At 41.1% G+C, this 18,620-nt stretch overlaps 2 protein-coding genes and 1 non-coding gene across 3 annotated transcripts; 1 reads left to right on the top strand and 2 right to left on the bottom strand.

Moving 5' to 3' along the window:
• Positions 1-207: 207 nt before the first annotated feature.
• Positions 208-1,798, top strand: aqp12 (aquaporin 12). The gene is made up of 3 exons (XM_035781434.2): positions 208-965; positions 1,156-1,272; positions 1,384-1,798. Exons 1-3 carry the CDS (start codon positions 371-373, stop codon positions 1,503-1,505), a joined length of 834 nt encoding a protein of 277 aa, XP_035637327.1. The 5' UTR covers positions 208-370; the 3' UTR covers positions 1,506-1,798.
• rpp21 (ribonuclease P 21 subunit) lies at positions 1,695-3,669 on the bottom strand. Its single transcript, XM_035781443.2, has 5 exons — positions 3,380-3,669; positions 3,194-3,294; positions 2,925-3,007; positions 2,570-2,704; positions 1,695-2,214 (listed from the first exon to the last, which is right to left on the bottom strand). Exons 1-5 carry the CDS (start codon positions 3,434-3,436, stop codon positions 2,099-2,101), a joined length of 492 nt encoding a protein of 163 aa, XP_035637336.1. The 5' UTR covers positions 3,437-3,669; the 3' UTR covers positions 1,695-2,098.
• Positions 3,670-14,791: 11,122 nt separating this feature from the next.
• trnav-aac (transfer RNA valine (anticodon AAC)) lies at positions 14,792-14,864 on the bottom strand. Its single transcript has one exon. It is a non-coding gene; the product is annotated as a tRNA-Val (tRNA).
• Between the last annotated feature and the right edge of the window lie 3,756 nt (positions 14,865-18,620).

The following is an 18,620-nucleotide window of genomic DNA, read 5'->3' as shown; positions in this document are numbered from 1 at the left end:
CTAGAGTCTGGGCCTGAGAGTAATACACATAGATAAGAAGAGGAGAACTGAATCAAAGTAAGGTATATACTTTAGTGGAATCAGACCAGGTAACAATACTTTTTTTCTTGGTGTCAATAAACTATATATTTGGTTTAAGTTAAAGTAGTCCTTTGCCCTTATCAATGGGGCAAAGCCACTTCCCTGACCTTGAGAAGGGAAGTGTGTATTTTGGCAGGTGGTGTGGGATGAAAAGCTGGTGTTTCTGTGATAAGAAAAACGCTTCTCCATGTGCCACGTTGTCACAATCACACAGACAGCAAACTGAGCAACAAGTCATACATTGTGTGAGCAGAACCAGCAAGGTGTAGTATCATTGGTGAACCTAACTATGTCTGGACTCAATGTCTCCCTTGCTTACTTTCTCGCTGTTGTGGTGTTTGGTGCAGCCTTTAGACGCCTTTTCAGAAAATGGCCTCGTTTGAGTGTTGCAGCAGAGTTTCCGGCCTCGTATGTGCTGGTGGCATGCTGGCTGGAGGTGCAGACAATTAAAGAGGTGGGCGAGTGGGCAGGAGGACTGGGTCCGGACGTGACTCTAACCATACTGTTTTTAGTGCTGCTTACCCATGGTGTGATCTGTGCCGGAGCCACTGGAAACCCCTCCCTGACTCTGATGAATTTCCTGCTGCTGGAGACCCCTACTCTGCACACTCTGCTGGCTCTGGCTGCTCAGTTCCTGGGGGCACACCTGGCTCTGCTTGGGGCTGGCTACTACTGGGCCCTGGAGCTTAACGACATGCACATGATCAAGAACCTGATGTCAAGGGAGTGCAGCACAGCCCTGCGTGTCTCCCTGGTGCAGGGGGTCTTTTCTGAGTGTGTGTGTGCATTCATCTTTTATCTGATATACCTCAGCCTGAAACGTCGCTCTGCGCTGATTCGGGTTCCTCTTGTTGCAGCTGTGCTCACCTTCTTCTCCCATTCAGGTAAGTAGCCCATCATGACAATCATGGCGCTAACTTAGATTTCAGTAAAGAGATCATCATTAAAGTTGCATAGGCCTATATGCTGTTTTCTTTATGTTATATCTGTGGGTCAGAAAAAAAATCTGTTTTTGTAGATGATCGCTGCATTAATAAGTTCATGATCGGAGAACTCATCTTCTTTGTATTTCAGCCAGTGATTATACCATGGCTTTCCTGAACCCCTCCCTGGCCTATGGCCTTACCTTCTACTGTCCCGGGTTCACCTTTACAGAGTACTCAGTGGTCTACTGGCTTGGGCCCATTTTTGGTAAGTCAAACAACGTTTTTGTTACATACAAACACCTGATAAAAAGGCTTTATCCTTGACAATGAGGCATAATTGCTTATCAAGCTGGTAATACAGATATCCTCTTTTCAGGAATGACGCTTGCCCTTCTCCTGTACATGGGCCACATTCCCAGGATTTTTACCAAGAACCTGCTGTATTCCCAGAAAACCCACTTCCGGGTGCCAAAGGGGGAGGGAGATAAAAAAAAGTGAAAGAATATAAAAATCCTCTACCTCAGCTGATGCAATAACGGACCTAGAGTGCATTAGGAATGCAATGCTCAATTTTGTTCTTATTGGGATGTTTCATTATGCAGTGAGCACTATATTCAACAGCTGATTCTCTCCTTAGGTTAAACTGACAAAAAGGGGTGGGCTATATAGAATAATAAGATCTGTACATGTATGATACAATTTTATATCTCATGTACAACCTGTGTTCTTTCAGAAGTAATACATCAATTGAAAATAACTATTTAAAATAAACATGTGTATTAAACATTTAACATTGGTTGTCGTTCCTGAACTTACTGTACATTGTGAACAAGTTGAGGTATACACAAAACTCAATCCATACATTTTCTTTTGCCTTTTTACCAACCTCAACCAATTACAACTATAATCCATTACCGAAATACCACTGATGTAATGCTAATAGGTTGTCACCAGCAAAAAAACACAGCAAAAAAATAAAATGTGCTCATATAAAAAAATAAAAAAATGAAATTGTTGAAAATATGTGTCAATACCACACAAAGAGGCGATGTCCAGTTGTGACTAGGCTACCGAGGCCACAGGGCTCAGGTTTAGGGCTTTGATGGAGAGACCTGGTGCTGGGTAGAGGAAGGCCCTGTAGAGGATTTCTGAGATACGGGTCCATCAGCTTTCTCCTTCTGCAACTCTTTAGTGGAGTGACCTTGTTCTGCAAAACAGACAGGACAAATGTTAAACAGCATGGCCTTCCTCTGAGATGGATGAAAAGTGGCATAAAGAAAAAGCTAACTTTTGAGATGAAAATGTAACAAATGTGAAGCTGAATTTTAATACACCTGCGTTGGAAATAATAAATATATTATCTTTCCCCACATAGCCAACATGCAATTTATACCGGTGTCGTGCGTACAAGACTATCTGCGGAAATCAAAGAAGGCATCTGACACGCAGTCTGACTACTCAAACTCTTAATTCACCTATGCATGACGGTCCTTAGTTGTCCTGCGCCTAACTAATATGAACCATAACTGTAATGTAGTAGAGTTGTCTCAGGGTAACCTCACCTGGCTGTGATTGGTTCTCCAGCTGGGCCTCAGACTGGTCCACCCACAGGCGATGCTTCGGATTGTTAAGGAACCTCTTGCTCTGTCCACAGCTGAGACACTGCAGCACAGTCATGCGGTTTCTATACTTAATCCCTGAAGAGAATAAAGCATGGGTTACATGTAATGACATTGGACTCTCACTCAGTACTTCAAAAATCTCATGAGATATAAATGTCTCCTACTGCTAGGTACAACCATAACTCTGTTTTCATCCGTGTTTGTATTGAGAAGGACTAGAATGACAAATAGCTTGCAACAATGTGTTGGCTTTGATTAGGTGGCTGATGAGCCATCTATTTAGTTATATACTTACTTCTCTGTCTGGCTGTGGCAGTTACTCCTGGGACCAGCAAAGAGCAGCACTTCTTACATAATGTTCTTTTCACTGAGGGGTCTCTATAAAGATGTCAATAACATTCTAGTCATGCCCTAGTTGTCATCATTTTAGCAGACATGTTTCAAACTGACAATTTCTGTCATGTATTCTTAACGTGACATGAAAGTTGCAACCTTTATTGATGGAAATGTAAGCACATATTTTTTCTTACAAGAGTTTTTACGATATTGTTATAGTCTACTCACTGTCTCAGCACCAAACGTTTTGCAATGGTCTTCTGAGTGAAGCAGTAAAAACGAGCCAATTCCACATTCTCAGGGGTTTGAGACAAAACACAGTGTGCAGCCTTCAAGAAATCAATATCACATGAAACCACGATCTGTGCAAATCAGTTAGCAAAATATAAAGTACTAGAAATCAATAAAACGTACCTGATATAGAAAGTTTAGTCTTTGATAGGCTTCCTTGTCTTTCAAGTTTGCTGCCATTACATAGATGTGGATTGCTATGCTAAATTAGCCTGCTAACTTCTATGTAGGCTAGCTAGCTAGTTATATGTATCCCCAGAATGGTAAGTAGCTACCTAACAGGCAACAGGAAAATATGTAGCCTCAAATTCAGCTAGCTTCACAAGCTTCTAGTTCGTTAGCTAGATAGCTAGATAAACCCTCTGGTAACTGATCTACCTCTGAACCAGGGAGCCAGGGTGTTTTTACTGTCTTGTGGATTTTATATGGGAGTTGACAACCAACTTTATGGTGCATTACCGCCACCAACTGGACTGGAGTGTGCACCAGAAACAGGGAAGGACTAAATCCTACCTAATATTCTCGTCTCCCTAAGGAAACAAAATACATAATTAAATACTACATCTCCTGAAGATTTCCCCAGCAGTTCACTTAACATTGGCTCTTCAACCCCATTACACCTTAAATATAATAACATTCTCTCCCTTTCCCTCCCATATTGCTGCCACTGAAATATAACATGTTCCACTGTCTCCATCTCCTCTTGAAAATGATCACACCTCCCAGTATGATGTTTTCCTACCAATTCCAATGTACTATGGAGTCTTGTGACCCAGTCTCAGCCTTGTGATTATACTTTTGCCCCTTCTATCTCAACCTGAGGACCTCAGTGCCCACCACCTTTCCCGAGTCTTATACATGTGTCTTCCCTTTCCACAACTCTTGCCCTTATTTTTTAAACACTGTTTTTATTAACCACTTGGCTTCTGCTTTACTGATTGACAATTCCATCTCAACATCAGGATGTTTAAAATCCTGCTTGGCGAGAACATCCATTTCTTCATTGCCCTCTACTCCCACATGAGCTGGTACGTAGAAGAACATGACAAATACCCCCATGTCTCACCCTATAAAACCCTCATACAATAGATACTGTTTTCTATGACACACATTAATTTAAGCTCATCAGTGCTGCACAAGAGTCAGAGCAGATAACTACCCTGTCTGGCCTCACCTCCTCCACCCACTCTACAGTCAAGAGTATGCCCAGCAACACCCTTGTGTAAACCGATAAATTATCCGTTGCTCTTTTTGTCACTGCCACCTTAAACTAAGGAACGCTAAAAGCTGCACCTGTCCTCGCTGTTTAAGGGTCCTTAGATCCACCAGTGAATATATTCAAAAAAGCATAGTACTGTGTTCTTAAATGTTCACAACTGAACTGAATATACTTCTTCCTCAACAGTTCTTACCCTCTCAAGCATCCCTAAAACTATACTAAATATATTACGTCACCAATTAATTGATTAAAACACACAGTTTTGCAATGAAGGTATATTATAGCTTCAAAAGCGCTCTGGTGCGGCACCGGAGGACAACTGGTTTCCTTCCTCCTCTGGGTATATTGACTTCAATCCAAAACCGAGGAGGCTTCCAGAGGACGTCCTCCAACCTATCAGACCTTTCAGAGCTCTTGCAGCATGAACTGATTCCACCCAATCAAAAGATCAGAGAATGAATCTAGTACTGAAAGCATAAGCTACAGCTAGCGAGCACAGCAGTGCATAAAATGTGGTGAGTAGTTGACTCAAAGAGAGAGAATGACAATAGTTTAACTTTCTTTTTTCAAGTTCAGGAGAAGCAAGAAAGAGCTAGCTATATTTAGTATATTTTTTTTCCACTTTCACTTAGCGAATGCAACTAGCTAGTTTAACCTACTCAAACACCCGGCTCAAATAGAGGAATGCTATGTTAGCTAGTGTAACAGCCATTGGTGAGGACCAAGATGCACCGTGGTAAGTGTTCATCATTATTTTAATAAACTGAACACTAAAGAAACAACTCCATCATTTGCAAACCACACTAAACAGAAAATAACTACCCACACCACACAGGTGGGAAAAGGCTACCTAAGTATGGTTCTCAATCAGAGACAATGATAGACCGCTGCCTCTAATTGAGAACCACACCCGCCAAACAACACAGAAATCAAAAACATAGAAAGTGAACATAGAATGCCCACCCTAGTCACACCCTGGCCTAACCAAAATAGAGAATAAAAACCTCTCTATGGCCAGGGCGTGACAGCTAGCTGCTTATGGCTATCCAACACTGGAACTCTTCCAAGTTAAGGTAAGCTTTTGGTTAAATTAATTTATTGTCACCTGTCTATTTATGGAAAAATTGCCCTGATTAACTCCTTAGTCATATCTCAGTTTACTCACTTTTTATGGTGCTGCCTACTCCTGATGATTCGTTTTTCAAATTATATGAGCCAAAAATATTTAGCTTTATCTGGGATACTAAACCAGACAAAATAAAACAAGCCTATCTATATAATGAATATGAATTGGGTGGGTTGAGATTATTAAATATAAAAGCACTAAACCTCTCTCTAAAAGCGAAACTCATTCAAAAGTTTTATTTGAACCCTAAATGGTTCTCAAGTAGATTAATAAAAAAAGCTCATTCATTGTTTAAAAATGGCAATCTGCAGGAAGGCAAAAAGGCCATGTCTCATTTTCGATTAATTGAAGATGATACTTTTTTCAAAGTATCTGTCTTTTTCAAACAAGCATTGCAGAGCTGGCTACAATTTCAATTTCACCCCCCTGAAAAGATAGAACAAATATTATGGCTGAACTCAAATGTGCTGGTTGATAAAATACCTGTATTTCTGGGAAAGATGTTCGAAAAGTGTATTTTGTTCTTAAATTACATTGTAACTCTACCATTACAATTTATGTCCTTCATGGAGTTATCAGATTTGTACGGGAAGGTCTGCTCAATCCAAGGGTACAACCAATCGATTACAGCATTGCCCCAAAAATAGAGGCGGGTGGCAGTGGGAGGATGTAGGGAAATGGTCTGTCTGCCCAATATAAAGGATCAAAACTGGAGGAGGCGGGTGGCAGCGGGAGGATGTAGGGAAATGGTCTGTCTGCCCAATATAAAGGTTCAAAACTGGCGGAGAAATAAAAATCGCATAATTAGGAAAATATACCAGTTTCAATTGAGGACCAGGATGTTGACAACTGTGCCATACAGATTGCAAAGGAGTTGGGAAGAGATGTTTTATGTACCGATTCCATGATGCAGGCTGTATGAGTTGATATATAAAACACAAGATTCAACTTAATGCTTTTCAGCTAAAATTATTATATAGACTTCTTGCCACCAACAAATGTTTAATATTTGGGGCATAAAATCATTGAAGCTCTACAGATTTTGTTGTGAGGATACAGAATCAATAGACCATTTATTTTGGTATTGCCCTCAGGTAGCCTGTTTCTGGTCTCACGTTCAGGAATGGCTGAAAATGCATAGCATTGATCTAAAATTTACTCTAGAAATAGTACTGTTAGGAGATCTGGAGAGACCGGGTCACTCAATTACTAATATACTAATACTCTTAGCAAAAGTATTTATCTTCAACACGCAATCTGTAGATTCTATTCGATTAGATAGATTGAAATTGTATGTTAAACATCATAGCATAGTTGAAAGATATGTGTTGCGTAGAAACACAAAGTGGGTGGCCAACAGAGATAGATGGGATGGGCTGAGGTAAGCTGAGGGTTGGTCTGTGGAATTGGAGACAAGTGGGAGTGGAGTTGCTGTGTGAGGGAGAGAATGATGGTCAAAAGATAAAGGGGGAAAAAAAGTCAAAAAACATAATATAAGTACATTTGAATGACACTAAGTGGCAGTGTTTTTACAACTAATGTCGGTTTGCATGAGGCTGATGCTGTGTGGGTGTTTGTAAACATGCATATACATACACTCATTCAAATGAACACCTACAAGAACACACACATACATGTAATAGTGCCAGACATGCACACAAACATATACAGTTGGCATTGCTGTTATGATTTCAGTTGTCCTTGATGTCCTTTGTTTTAAATGTATTATTATTATTATTTGTTTGCATTGTTGTTTGCTGTTTTCTTCTGTCTTTTCCTTTTTTCTCTTTAGTTCATTCTCTTGGTTGTTGGTGCATTGGGGGGTTCTTGGGGGTGGGGAATGGAATTAATTGTATTTAAAAATGTTAAAATCCCAGGGGGCTGTGGGAGGGGTCTCAAATGGTTGAGGGACAGCTATTGGGGAACCGTGGGGGATCTTGGAGGGTTCGGGTTTCACAAGATTGTGATCATGAAAAAGGAAACTATGATATATTTTATATCACTATCATGCACATGCACCCTCACACATAAGGATGGCTCTGTTGCGGAAAGACTGATACATGTATGATAGTGTCTTGATGCTGTGTTTGTCCTTCATGTCCTATAATTTAATGTTACCCCTTCCTTGTGTTTTTTGTAAATAAAAAATAAAAAATGTATTGCCACCGGAGCCCGCCAGTGTAAATAAAGGTGAAATAAAAAATAAATCAAATAAATAGCTTGACACATTCAAGCTATAGGCCGTTAGCATTGACATCTCATGTATGGAAACATATGGAAAGGATGATAACAGAAAGGCTGACTTACTTTCTTGAGAGGAGAGGACTAATGTCACCAGATCAAAGTGGGTTCAGGAAAGGCAGGGGAATGATGGATCCTGCACTGTGCCTTGAGTCAGTAATATGGAAGGCACAGGCAAATAAAGAGGTGGTGGTAGCTGTTTTTTGTAGGGAAGTGTAGTGAAGGCCTAGTTGTCAATGGGAAGACAATATTGAATGTGATGTGTTGCCTGTCAGGAATGGAGTGGGGGGCAGATAGAAGGGTGTTAAAAATGCTATATATAGAGCTGTCAACGTCATCACTGGATTATGGAAGTGTAGCGTCTCTACCAGCAGCTCAGACATCTTTTAAAAAAAGTTGGATGTAATCCAGTCCCAGGCCCTAAGAATGTGTTGTGGAGCACTTAGGACCTCCCCGGTGGCAGTGAGGCATGTAGAGTTGGGAAAGATGCCGTTGAAGTTAAGATGACAACAGCTAACCATGACATACATATTGGGTAAATCTACAAGGACATAAGGTTACACATCCTACAAAAAATGTACCCCTAAAGCAGTGGCAGTCTGTGACCTGATTTGTTTTAGGAGCATGGCCTTAATTCTATAACAGCATATTGGATGACTGTCATTCATACCCAGCTCAAAGTAACATTGAAAGGTTTAGGCTACCTCATGATACCCAAATTGTCCCCATACCCATCATGAGGTTGCTACAACCTAGCCTATGAATGAAAGTTTACAACATACTATAGGAGTGTAACAGTATAACTTTAGTCTGTCTCCTTGCCCATACCCGGGCTCAAACCAGGGACCCTCTGCACACATCAACAGTCACCCTCGAAGCATCGTTACCCATCGCTCCACAAAAGCCACTGCTCTTGCAGAGCAAAGGGAACCACTACTTCAAGGTGTCAGAGCGAGTGACGTCACCGATTGAAACGCTATTAGCGCGCACCACCGCTAACTAGCTAGCCATTTCACATCGTTTACAGGAGCACAGGTCGAGAGAGACATTTGAGTACTCAAGGTAAAAGACGGTGATACATTCAATACTGCCTTACACACTCTTTCATACGTCTAGCTGATCTAGGGTGTAATCATTAGTCCAACAGTTGCAAACAAGAGTTTCTATTGGACAAAATTCAGGTATGTTTATCCCAGTTTCAAGTTTTAATATCACATGCACAAGTACAGTGAAATGCCTTTCTTGCAAACTCCAAAACCAACAATGCAATAATCAATAACAATGTATTACTATATAAAAACATGAGGCACGACACTTCCAGGTCCTCCCTGTAGGCTGACTCATCGTCACCGGTGATCAGGCCTACCACCGTCCTGTCCTCAGCAAACTTGATGTTGGTGTTGGAGTCGTACGTGGCCACGCAGTCGTGGGTAAACAGGGAGAATAGGATGAGACTAAGCACACACCCCTGTGGGTCAGCGTGGCGGAGGTGATGCTGTCTATCCTCACCACCAGGGGTTGGCCCTTCAGGAAGTCCAGGATCCAGTTGCAGAGGGAGGTGTTCAGCCCCAGAGTCCTAAGCGTGGTGATGTTTAAGAAACATTTTTCAACCGAATTGGCAGAATGAATACACCCCTGATCACACTCAAACACAGTTCACTTCCATAGCAGCCATATACAAACATGATAATTTTGCTCATTGTAGAATTCCTTCTCGCATCTACGTGCTCTCCTCCTCTCCGACCTTTCCCAGTACACAACACATCAGCTGTATGTGACCAGGCAAAAAAACCTTTCCAAGCCAAACCTTCATATCATAATCTCTAACTACTACACACAGCCTACCTACATCGTCGTAGCAAGACGAAGTAACACGTTAGTAAACCCGCTACAATCATGACAGCTAAGCCAACTGCTTAGGAATCCTTGTGAATGCTTGTGAATAAGTTCCCACTTGTTGTTTGCCTACTGAAATTGAACTTCAGTTCATGAAAATAAATAGCTAGCCAGCTACTATAAATCGCAGATGGCATAGCAGTCAGGGGTCTTTTTCTTCGTCTTTTTGTGTCCCGTGTATATATCTTATTTCTTTGCATATATTTTTTTATATTTTTCTTAACCTCAACTTCAACATACTCTCCTACAATCCGCCTCACCCAATGTGAAGGTAAAGAAAATAGCAGATCCATACCACACAAGGATTCCTAAATCATTGCTAAGAATAATGAAAATGACTGCAGTTTCTACTAGAGGTCGACCGATTATTATTTTTCAACGCCGATACCGATACCGATTATTGGAGGACCAAAAAAGGCCAGTACCGATTAATCTGACTATTTATTTATTTATTTGTAACAATGACAACAATACTGAATGAACACTTATTTTAACTGAATATAATACATCAATAAAATCCAATTATCCTCAAATAAATAATGAAACATGTTCAATTTGGTTTAAATAATGCAAAAACAAAGTGTTTGAGAAGAAAGTAAAAGTGCAATATGTGCCATGTAAGAAAGCTAACGTTTAAGTTTCTTGCTCAGAACATGAGAACATATGAAAGCTGGTGGTTCCTTTTAACATGAGTCTTCAATATTCCCAGGTAAGAAGTTTAAGGTTGCAATTATTATTGGAACTACAGGACTATTTCTCTCTATACCATTTGTATTTCATATACTTTTGATTATTGGATGTTCTTATAGGCACTTTAGTATTGCCAGTGTAACAGTATAGCTTCTGTCCCTCTCCTCACTCCTACCTGGGCTCGAAGCAGGAACACATCGACAACAGCCACCCTCGAAGCAGCGTTACCCATCGCTCCACAAAAGCCGCGGCGCTTGCAGAGCAACTACTCCAAGTCTCAGAGCGAGTGACGTTTGAAACGCTATTAGCGCGCACCCCGCTAACTAGCTAGCCATTTCACATCGGTTACACCAGCCTAATCTCATGAGTTGATGGGCTTGAAGTCATAAACAGCTCAATGCCTGAAGCACAGCAAAGAGCTGCTGGTAAATTGCACGAAAGTGCTGTTTGAATGAATGCTTACGAGCCTGCTGGTGCCTACCATCGCTCAGTCAGACTGCTCTAGCAAATATAGACGTAATTATAACATAATAAAACACAGAAATATAAGCCTTAGGTCATTAATATGGCCAAATCCAGAAACTATCATCTCGAAAACAAGACGTTTATTCTTTCAGTGAAATACGGAACCGTTCCGTATTTTAGTTAACGGGTGGCATCCATAAATCTAAATATTCCTGTTACATTGCACAACCTTCAATGTTATGTCATAATTTCATAAAATTCTGGCAAATTAGGCGGCCCAAACTGTTGCATATACCATGACTCTGCGGCAATGAACGCAAGAGAAGTGACACAATTTCACCTGGTTAATATTGCCTGCTAACCTGGATTTCTTTTAGCTAAATATGCAGGTTTAAAAATATATACTTCTGTGTATTGATTTTAAGAAAGGCATTGATGTTTATGGTTAGATACACATTGGAGCAAGGACAGTTATTTTTCGCGAATAAGCGCCGCATAGATTATATGCAACGCAGGACACGCTAGATAAACTAGTAATATCATCAACCATGTGTCGTTAACTAGTGATTATGATAGGTTTAATGCTAGCTATCAACTTACCTTGGCTTCTTACTGCATTCGCGTAACAGGCAGGCTCCTCGTGGAGTGCAATGAGAGGCAGGTGGTTAGAGCGTTGAACTAGTTAACTGTAAGGTTGCAAGATTGAATCCCAGAGCTGACAAGTTAAAGAGCTAACGAGGTAAAAATCTGTCGTTCTGCCTCCGTTCCACCGTTCCTAGGCCGTCATTGAAAATAAGAACGTGTTCTTAACTGACTTGCCTAGTTAAATAAAGATGAAATTAAGGTGTAAATATATATATATATATCGATTTTCCATTCCGATTAATTGGTCGACCTCTAGCTTCTCTTCTACTGGTCATTGTTTTCAGGCTGGTTGTATTGGTGCTAGCTATATCAGTTTATAACCCTCTAGTGGTGTGGGGGCTGTGCTCTGACAAAGTGGTTGGGGTTACATCCTGCCTGTTTGGCCCTGTCTGGGGGTATTGTCGGACAGGGCCACAGTGTCTCCCGACCCCCGTCTCAGCCTCCAGTATATACAGTGCCTTGCGAAAGTATTCGCCCCCCTTGAACTTTGCGACCTTTTGCCACATTTCAGGCTTCAAACATAAAGATATAAAACTGTATTTTTTTGTGAAGAATCAACAACAAGTAGGACACAATCATGAAGTGGAACGACTCTTATTGGATATTTCAAAACATTTTAACAAATCAAAAACAGAAATTGGGCGTGCAAAATTATTCACCCCCTTAAGTTAATACTTTGTAGAAGTTGCTGCGATTACAGCTGTAAGTCGCTTGGGGTATGTCTCTATCAGTTTTGCACATCGAGAGACTACATTTTTTTCCCATTCCTCCTTGCAAAACAGCTCAAGCTCAGTGAGGTTGGATGGTGAGCATTTGTGAACAGCAGTTTTCAGTTCTTTCCACAGATTCTCGATTGGATTCAGGTCTGGACTTTGACTTGGCCCTTCTAACACCTGGATATGTTTATTTTTGAACCATTCCATTGTAGATTTTGCTTTATGTTTTGGATCGTCTTGTTGGAAGACAAATCTCCGTCCCAGTCTCAGGTCTTTTGCAGACTCCATCAGGTTTTCTTCCAGAATGGTCCTGTATTTGGCTCCATCCATCTTCCCATCAATTTTAACCGTCTTCCCTGTCCCTGCTGAAGAAAAGCAGGCCCAAACCATGATGCTGCCACCACCATGTTTGACAGTGGGGATGGTGTGTTCAGGGTGATGAGCTGTGTTGCTTTTACGCCAAACATAACGTTTTGCATTGTTGCCAAACAGTTCAATTTTGGTTTCATCTGACCAGAGCACCTTCTTCCACATGTTTGGTGTGTCTCCCACGTGGCTTGTGGCAAACTTTAAACAACACTTTTTATGGATATCTTTAAGAAATGGCTTTCTTCTTGCCACTCTTCCATAAAGGCCAGATTTGTGCAATATACGACTGATTGTTGTCCTATGGACAGAGTCTCCCACCTCAGCTGTAGATCTCTGCAGTTCATCCAGAGTGATCATGGGCCTCTTGGCTGCATCTCTGATCAGTCTTCTCCTTGTATGAGCTGAAAGTTTAGAGTGACGGCCAGGTCTTGGTAGATTTGCAGTGGTCTGATACTCCTTCCATTTCAATATTATCGCAGTGCTCTTTGGGATGTTTAAAGCTTGGGAAATCTTTTTTTTATCCAAATCCGGCTTTAAACTTCTTCACAACAGTATCTCGGACCTGCCTGGTGTGTTCCTTGTTCTTCATGATGCTCTCTGCACTTTTAACGGACCTCTGAGACTATCACAGTGCAGGTGCATTTATACAGAGACTTGATTACACACAGGTGGATTGTATTTATCATCATTAGTCATTTAGGTCAACATTGGATCATTCAGAGATCCTCACTGAACTTCTGGAGAGAGTTTGCTGCACTGAAAGTAAAGGGGCGGAATAATTTTGCACGCCCAATTTTTCAGTTTTTGATTTGTTAAAAAAGTTTGAAATATCCGATAAATGTCGTTCCACTTCATGATTGTGTCCCACTTGTTGTTGATTCTTCACAAAAAAATACAGTTTTATATCTTTATGTTTGAAGCCTGAAATGTGGCAAAAGGTCGCAAAGTTCAAGGGGGCCGAATACTTTCGCAAGGCACTGTATGCTGCAATAGTCTATGTGCCGTGGGGTGCTAAGGTCAGTCTGTCCTATCTGGTGAAATTCACCTGTCTTATCTGGTGTCCTGTGTGAACTTAAGTATGCCCCCTCTCATTCTACCATCCTTCTCTCTCTCTTGGCCTCCACAATCACCTGACTTCAACCCAATTGAGATGGTTTGGGATAAGTTGGACTGCAGAGTGAAGAAAAAGGAGCCAACAGGTGCTCAGCATATGTGGGAACTCCAAGACTGTTGGAAAAGCATTCCAGGTGAAGCTGGTTGAGAGAATGCCAAGAGTGGGCAGAGCTGTCAAGGCAAAGGGTGGCTACTTTGAAGAATCTCAAATACAAAATATATTTTCATTTGTTTAACACTTTTTTGGTGATTCCATATGTCTTATTTCATAGTTTTGATGTATTCACTTATTCTACAATGTAGAAAATAGTAAAAATAAAGAAACACCCTTGAATGAGTAGGTGTGTGCAAACTTTTGACTGGTACTGTGTATCTTAATTGACCGCGTTTTCATGAATTTGATGATATAATCTTGAAAGCCATTCAAAAGACCATGGACATGAACATGGAAGTATGACGTAGGAAAGCATCATCTGCACAGGGTATTCATATTCAAAACCAGAGACAACATCCTGGTAATTTGCCAGCTAGGAAAGATAGAAGAGAACGCATAGAAACAAACGCTCTCTGTGGTTAACAGAAGCTATCGGTACGAACGGAGTGGTTTCTGAAGCCAATGTGGCATGTTGAATTCATTTTCTTAATACATTTGGCTTTAGCATTTGAACTGTTTTGGCTATATGCTTTTATGACCCCATTCCAAAAGTTAAGACTCCGGAGCATGTACGTGCCTTCTGTACATGGTAGCATTAACCATTATTAGCTAGCAAAGATCGTAAAAATACCTAACTAACGTTAGCTAGCAAAAAGCTGGTGATCTCCCTCAATCTTAGCTAGCTGGCTAACGTTATACTGCATCTTAAGTCGATTTGACATCACTATTTTCCCTCAAGCCACTATAATGCACTTTTGACTCTAAATCTTCATCAGCGCCAATTGACAATGCAAAAGAATGTTATAAAATGTACAACCCATTACGAATGTAACATATTAATTTGACGGTTTATTGTCAAATAATAGTCATAGCCTACGCAACTATTTACTTTTTGAAAATGTGTTTCCGCCCGGTCTCGAACCGGGGACCTTTCGCGTGTTAGGCGAACGTGATAACCACTACACTACGGAAACTGAAGGTAAGACACTGCCTTTGGGTGTCATGTTGCCTGAAATTCTGTTAGCGGGGTGCTGTTCTGTCTAAATTTGAATGTTCGCCTTTGATATCTCGGTGGCACTTTGAGTGCAGGTGTCAATTTAGGTCTCTTCTAGAGACCCAGGATGTAGTTGAGGAGAGATTGTGGGATGGGATGAAAAGAGAGAAAGCAAATGTACCTATGGTAGGTGTAAATAAAGAGAAAAAGGAAATAAATACAATACATCCGAGTTTTACAACAAGTTAACAAAAATATCTACATACAAGGGACAGATTGGTGCACCCAGGCATCAGTAATTGTCCAACTCAAGGTGTAGAATAAAAATGCAACCCCCTCCCAATGTAAAAAATATTTTCACATGACCCTCCCCTTGTACTGTAAAATAAATGGAACACCCTCATAGAATTAACTCAGAATAATGTTTATTGCTGCCATTGACTGGAACGAACTACAAAAATCTCTGAAACTTGAAACACTTATCTCCCTCACTAGCTTTAAGCACCAGCTGTCAGAGCAGATTACTGCACCTGTACATAGCCCATCTATAATTTAGCCCAAACAACTACCTCTTCTCCTACTGTATTTATTTATTTTGTTCCTTTGCACCCCATTATTTGTATTTCTACTTTGCACATTCTTCCACTGCAAATCTACCATTCCAGTGTTTTACTTGCTATATTGTATTTACTTTGCCACCATGGCCTTTTTTTTGCCTTTACCTCCCTCATGTGGTACCCTTCCTGCAGGCTCATCCTGACATGACCCTCCAGCATGACAATGCCACCAGCCACACTGTGCGTGATTTCCTGCAAGACAGGAATGTCAGTGTTCTGCCATGGCCAGTGAAGAGCCCGGATCTCAATCCCTGTTAGCAGTGTAAGTCCCATGTTTCATGAGTTGATATAAAGGATCCTCACAATTCTCACAAAAAGCTTATTTCTCTCAAATGTTGTGCAAAAAAATGTGTTTTACATTCCTGTTAGTGAGCATTTCTCCTTTACCAAGATAATCCATCCACCTGACAGGTGTGGCATAACAAGAAACTGATTAAACAGCATGATCATTACACAGCATCTTGTGCTGGGGACAATAAAAGGATACTAAAATGTGAAGTTTGTCACCCAACAAAATGCCACAGATGTCTCAAGTTTTGAGCGAGCATACAATTGGCATTCTGACTGCACGAATGTCCACCAGAGATGTTGCCAGATAATTTAATGTTAATTTCTCTATCATAACCTGCCTCCAACAATGTTTTAGAGAATTTGGCAGTAGGTCTGTGTGTTTTGGACATTGAAACTTAATGTGTAGCTAGTCTTGTCCATTTGTTCAGTTCCAATGCCATGTTGATCATGTTCGATCCGCTGTCGGTAGTCCTACATACTTGACACGAATCTTTCAAGCCCCAGGATGAAAGTGCCACCCTCAGCCCAACTGCAATTATTTCTCCGGTGTGATCATATGAGAAATAAGAGGTCTGAAGGCCTTTGCTTTGCAGATACCAGTTGTTGTCAATGTAATGAATTGTGAGGCTAATGTATGGCCCTGTGGTCCGACTTGACGGAAGTGGTAGAGAAGAATGCAGCGTTACGGATTTCATTGGCAACTCTATCCCGACATTCTGTGTAGAGTACTGGCCGACATAATTTGCGGTATTTACGGCTCGGGATCTCGTATCTTGGGTCTAGAGTTCGAATCAACTTTCTGAAACCATCTTTCTCCACGGTTTGAATTGGTTCCATGTCTTTTGCTATGTGATATGTAATTGCACTCGTTATCTCATTCCATGTCCTGCTCTTCTTGTTTATATGGAGTACCACTAACGAATGATGCCTTGAGTGATAGCTGAGTGCTGGTCTGGCTTGAAGATGTCTTTGGGACTTGCTCCACTGCTCCGGGGGTTTGTTGCACACATTCTGGTAGATTCTTCATATTCATGCACATGCAGGGTTTCCACCTTAGGCAAGCACAATGTGTCGACACAACCTACACAGTACTGTTTGTTGGTCGAGTTCGGATATCTTAAAGCCCAACCAGTCCCAAAGGACAGAGGAAGCAGCTTTTTTTCGAACCTGGCCTTCGTCGTCCTGCAAATCAACCTCAATAGCGTTATTTCCTTGTCTTCAGTAATCCTCAGCGCAGAAGAGTAAGCAAGCATTATGTTTTTAGTAAAATAAACCATTTGAACAAGCCCACTAGGCTGTATCATCCGACAGATTTTTTTACGAAACAAAAGCGCCTTATTTCATACATTTATTAATTTACCATGATATGGCAAAATCCATATCATGGCACAATATACCGGTATTCACGTTCGTACCGGTATTCCGCCCACCCCTACTTCTTCAATATAAATAGGTCCTGCCTCTCGCTAAATAGTATAAAACAGATAATTCAGTTCACGTTACTATGGTCCAATATCATCTCTGTAAACACAGCTGCCACTTCATTATTACCGTAAGATGCAGTTTATCATTGCGCACTGCGCTTTATTATGAGTGACAATTTTCTACTTCACTGTAATTCTCTACCAGAAAGTTGATTGGCCCACTTTGATGTCACGTAGGGTTGATACATTGCTAGGTTTTCATTTATAAAGCCCTTGTACAAAAAGTCCCACTGTACCTAACATGATTACTAAACTTTAGACATACGAGTTACCACACACAGTCTCAGGGATGGCTAGCTCTGGAAATTCCTTTGGTGTCTACGGAGTTAGGTAAGTCAGGTTTTAGTTTCTTTGCACCTTATTTGTGGAACAATTTTGAAATAGTTCCTACATTTAAAAAAAAAAGTTTTTATTTATTTCACCTTTATTTAACCAGGTAGGCTAGTTGAGAACAAGTTCTCATTTGCAACTGTGACCTGGCCAAGATATAGCATAGCAGTGTGAACAGACAACACAGAGTTACACATGGAGTAAACAATTAACAAGTCAATAACACAGTAGAAAAAAAGGGGAGTCTATATACATTGTGTGCAAAAGGCATGAGGAGGTAGGCGAATAATTACAATTTTGCAGATTAACACTGGAGTGATAAATGATCAGATGGTCATGTACAGGTAGAGATATTGGTGTGCAAAAGAGCAGAAAAGTAAATAAATAAAAACAGTATGGGGATGAGGTAGGTGAAAATGGGTGGGCTATTTACCAATAGACTATGTACAGCTGCAGCGATCGGTTAGCTACTCAGATAGCAGATGTTTGAAGTTGGTGAGGGAGATAAAAGTATCCAACTTCAGCGATTTTTGCAATTTGTTCCAGTCACAGGCAGCAGAGAACTGGAACGAAAGGCGGCCAAATGAGGTGTTGGCTTTAGGGATGATCAGTGAGATACACCTGCTGGGGCGCGTGCTACGGATGGGTGTTGCCATCATGACCAGTGAACTGAGATAAGGCGGAGCTTTACCTAGCATGGACTTGTAGATGACCTGGAGCCAGTGGGTCTGGCGACGAATATGTAGCGAGGGCCAGCCAACTAGAGCATACAAGTCGCAGTGGTGGGTGGTATAAGGTGCTTTAGTGACAAAACGGATGGCACTGTGATAAACTGCATCCAGTTTGCTGAGTAGAGTGTTGGAAGCAATTTTGTAGATGACATCGCCATTTGATATGAGTCTGGAAGGAGAGTTTACAGTCGAGCCAGACACCTAGGTACTTATAGATGTCCACATATTCAAGGTCGGAACCATCCAGGGTGGTGATGCTGGTCAGGCGTGCAGGTGCAGGCAG

The sequence above is a fragment of the Oncorhynchus keta genome, chromosome 1, assembly GCF_023373465.1.
Source record: "Oncorhynchus keta strain PuntledgeMale-10-30-2019 chromosome 1, Oket_V2, whole genome shotgun sequence".
In the NCBI taxonomy this organism is placed as follows: domain Eukaryota; kingdom Metazoa; phylum Chordata; class Actinopteri; order Salmoniformes; family Salmonidae; genus Oncorhynchus; species Oncorhynchus keta.
The sequence above is the reverse complement of the archived record's forward strand: the minus strand, read 5'-3'. Positions and strand labels throughout refer to the sequence as shown.

Excerpts from the sequence above, each read along its gene's own strand:
- aqp12 (XM_035781434.2), top strand. The coding sequence starts at position 371 with ATGTCTGGACTCAATGTCTCCCTTGCTTACTTTCTCGCTGTTGTGGTG. Across the intron at positions 966-1,155 it reads CACCTTCTTCTCCCATTCAG|CCAGTGATTATACCATGGCT; the intron begins GTAAGTAGCCCA and ends TTTGTATTTCAG. Across the intron at positions 1,273-1,383 it reads CTGGCTTGGGCCCATTTTTG|GAATGACGCTTGCCCTTCTC; the intron begins GTAAGTCAAACA and ends TCCTCTTTTCAG.
- rpp21 (XM_035781443.2), bottom strand. The coding sequence starts at position 3,436 with ATGGCAGCAAACTTGAAAGACAAGGAAGCCTATCAAAGACTAAACTTT. Across the intron at positions 3,295-3,379 it reads GACTAAACTTTCTATATCAG|GCTGCACACTGTGTTTTGTC; the intron begins GTACGTTTTATT and ends GATTTCTTGAAG. Across the intron at positions 3,008-3,193 it reads AAACGTTTGGTGCTGAGACA|AGACCCCTCAGTGAAAAGAA; the intron begins GTGAGTAGACTA and ends ACATCTTTATAG.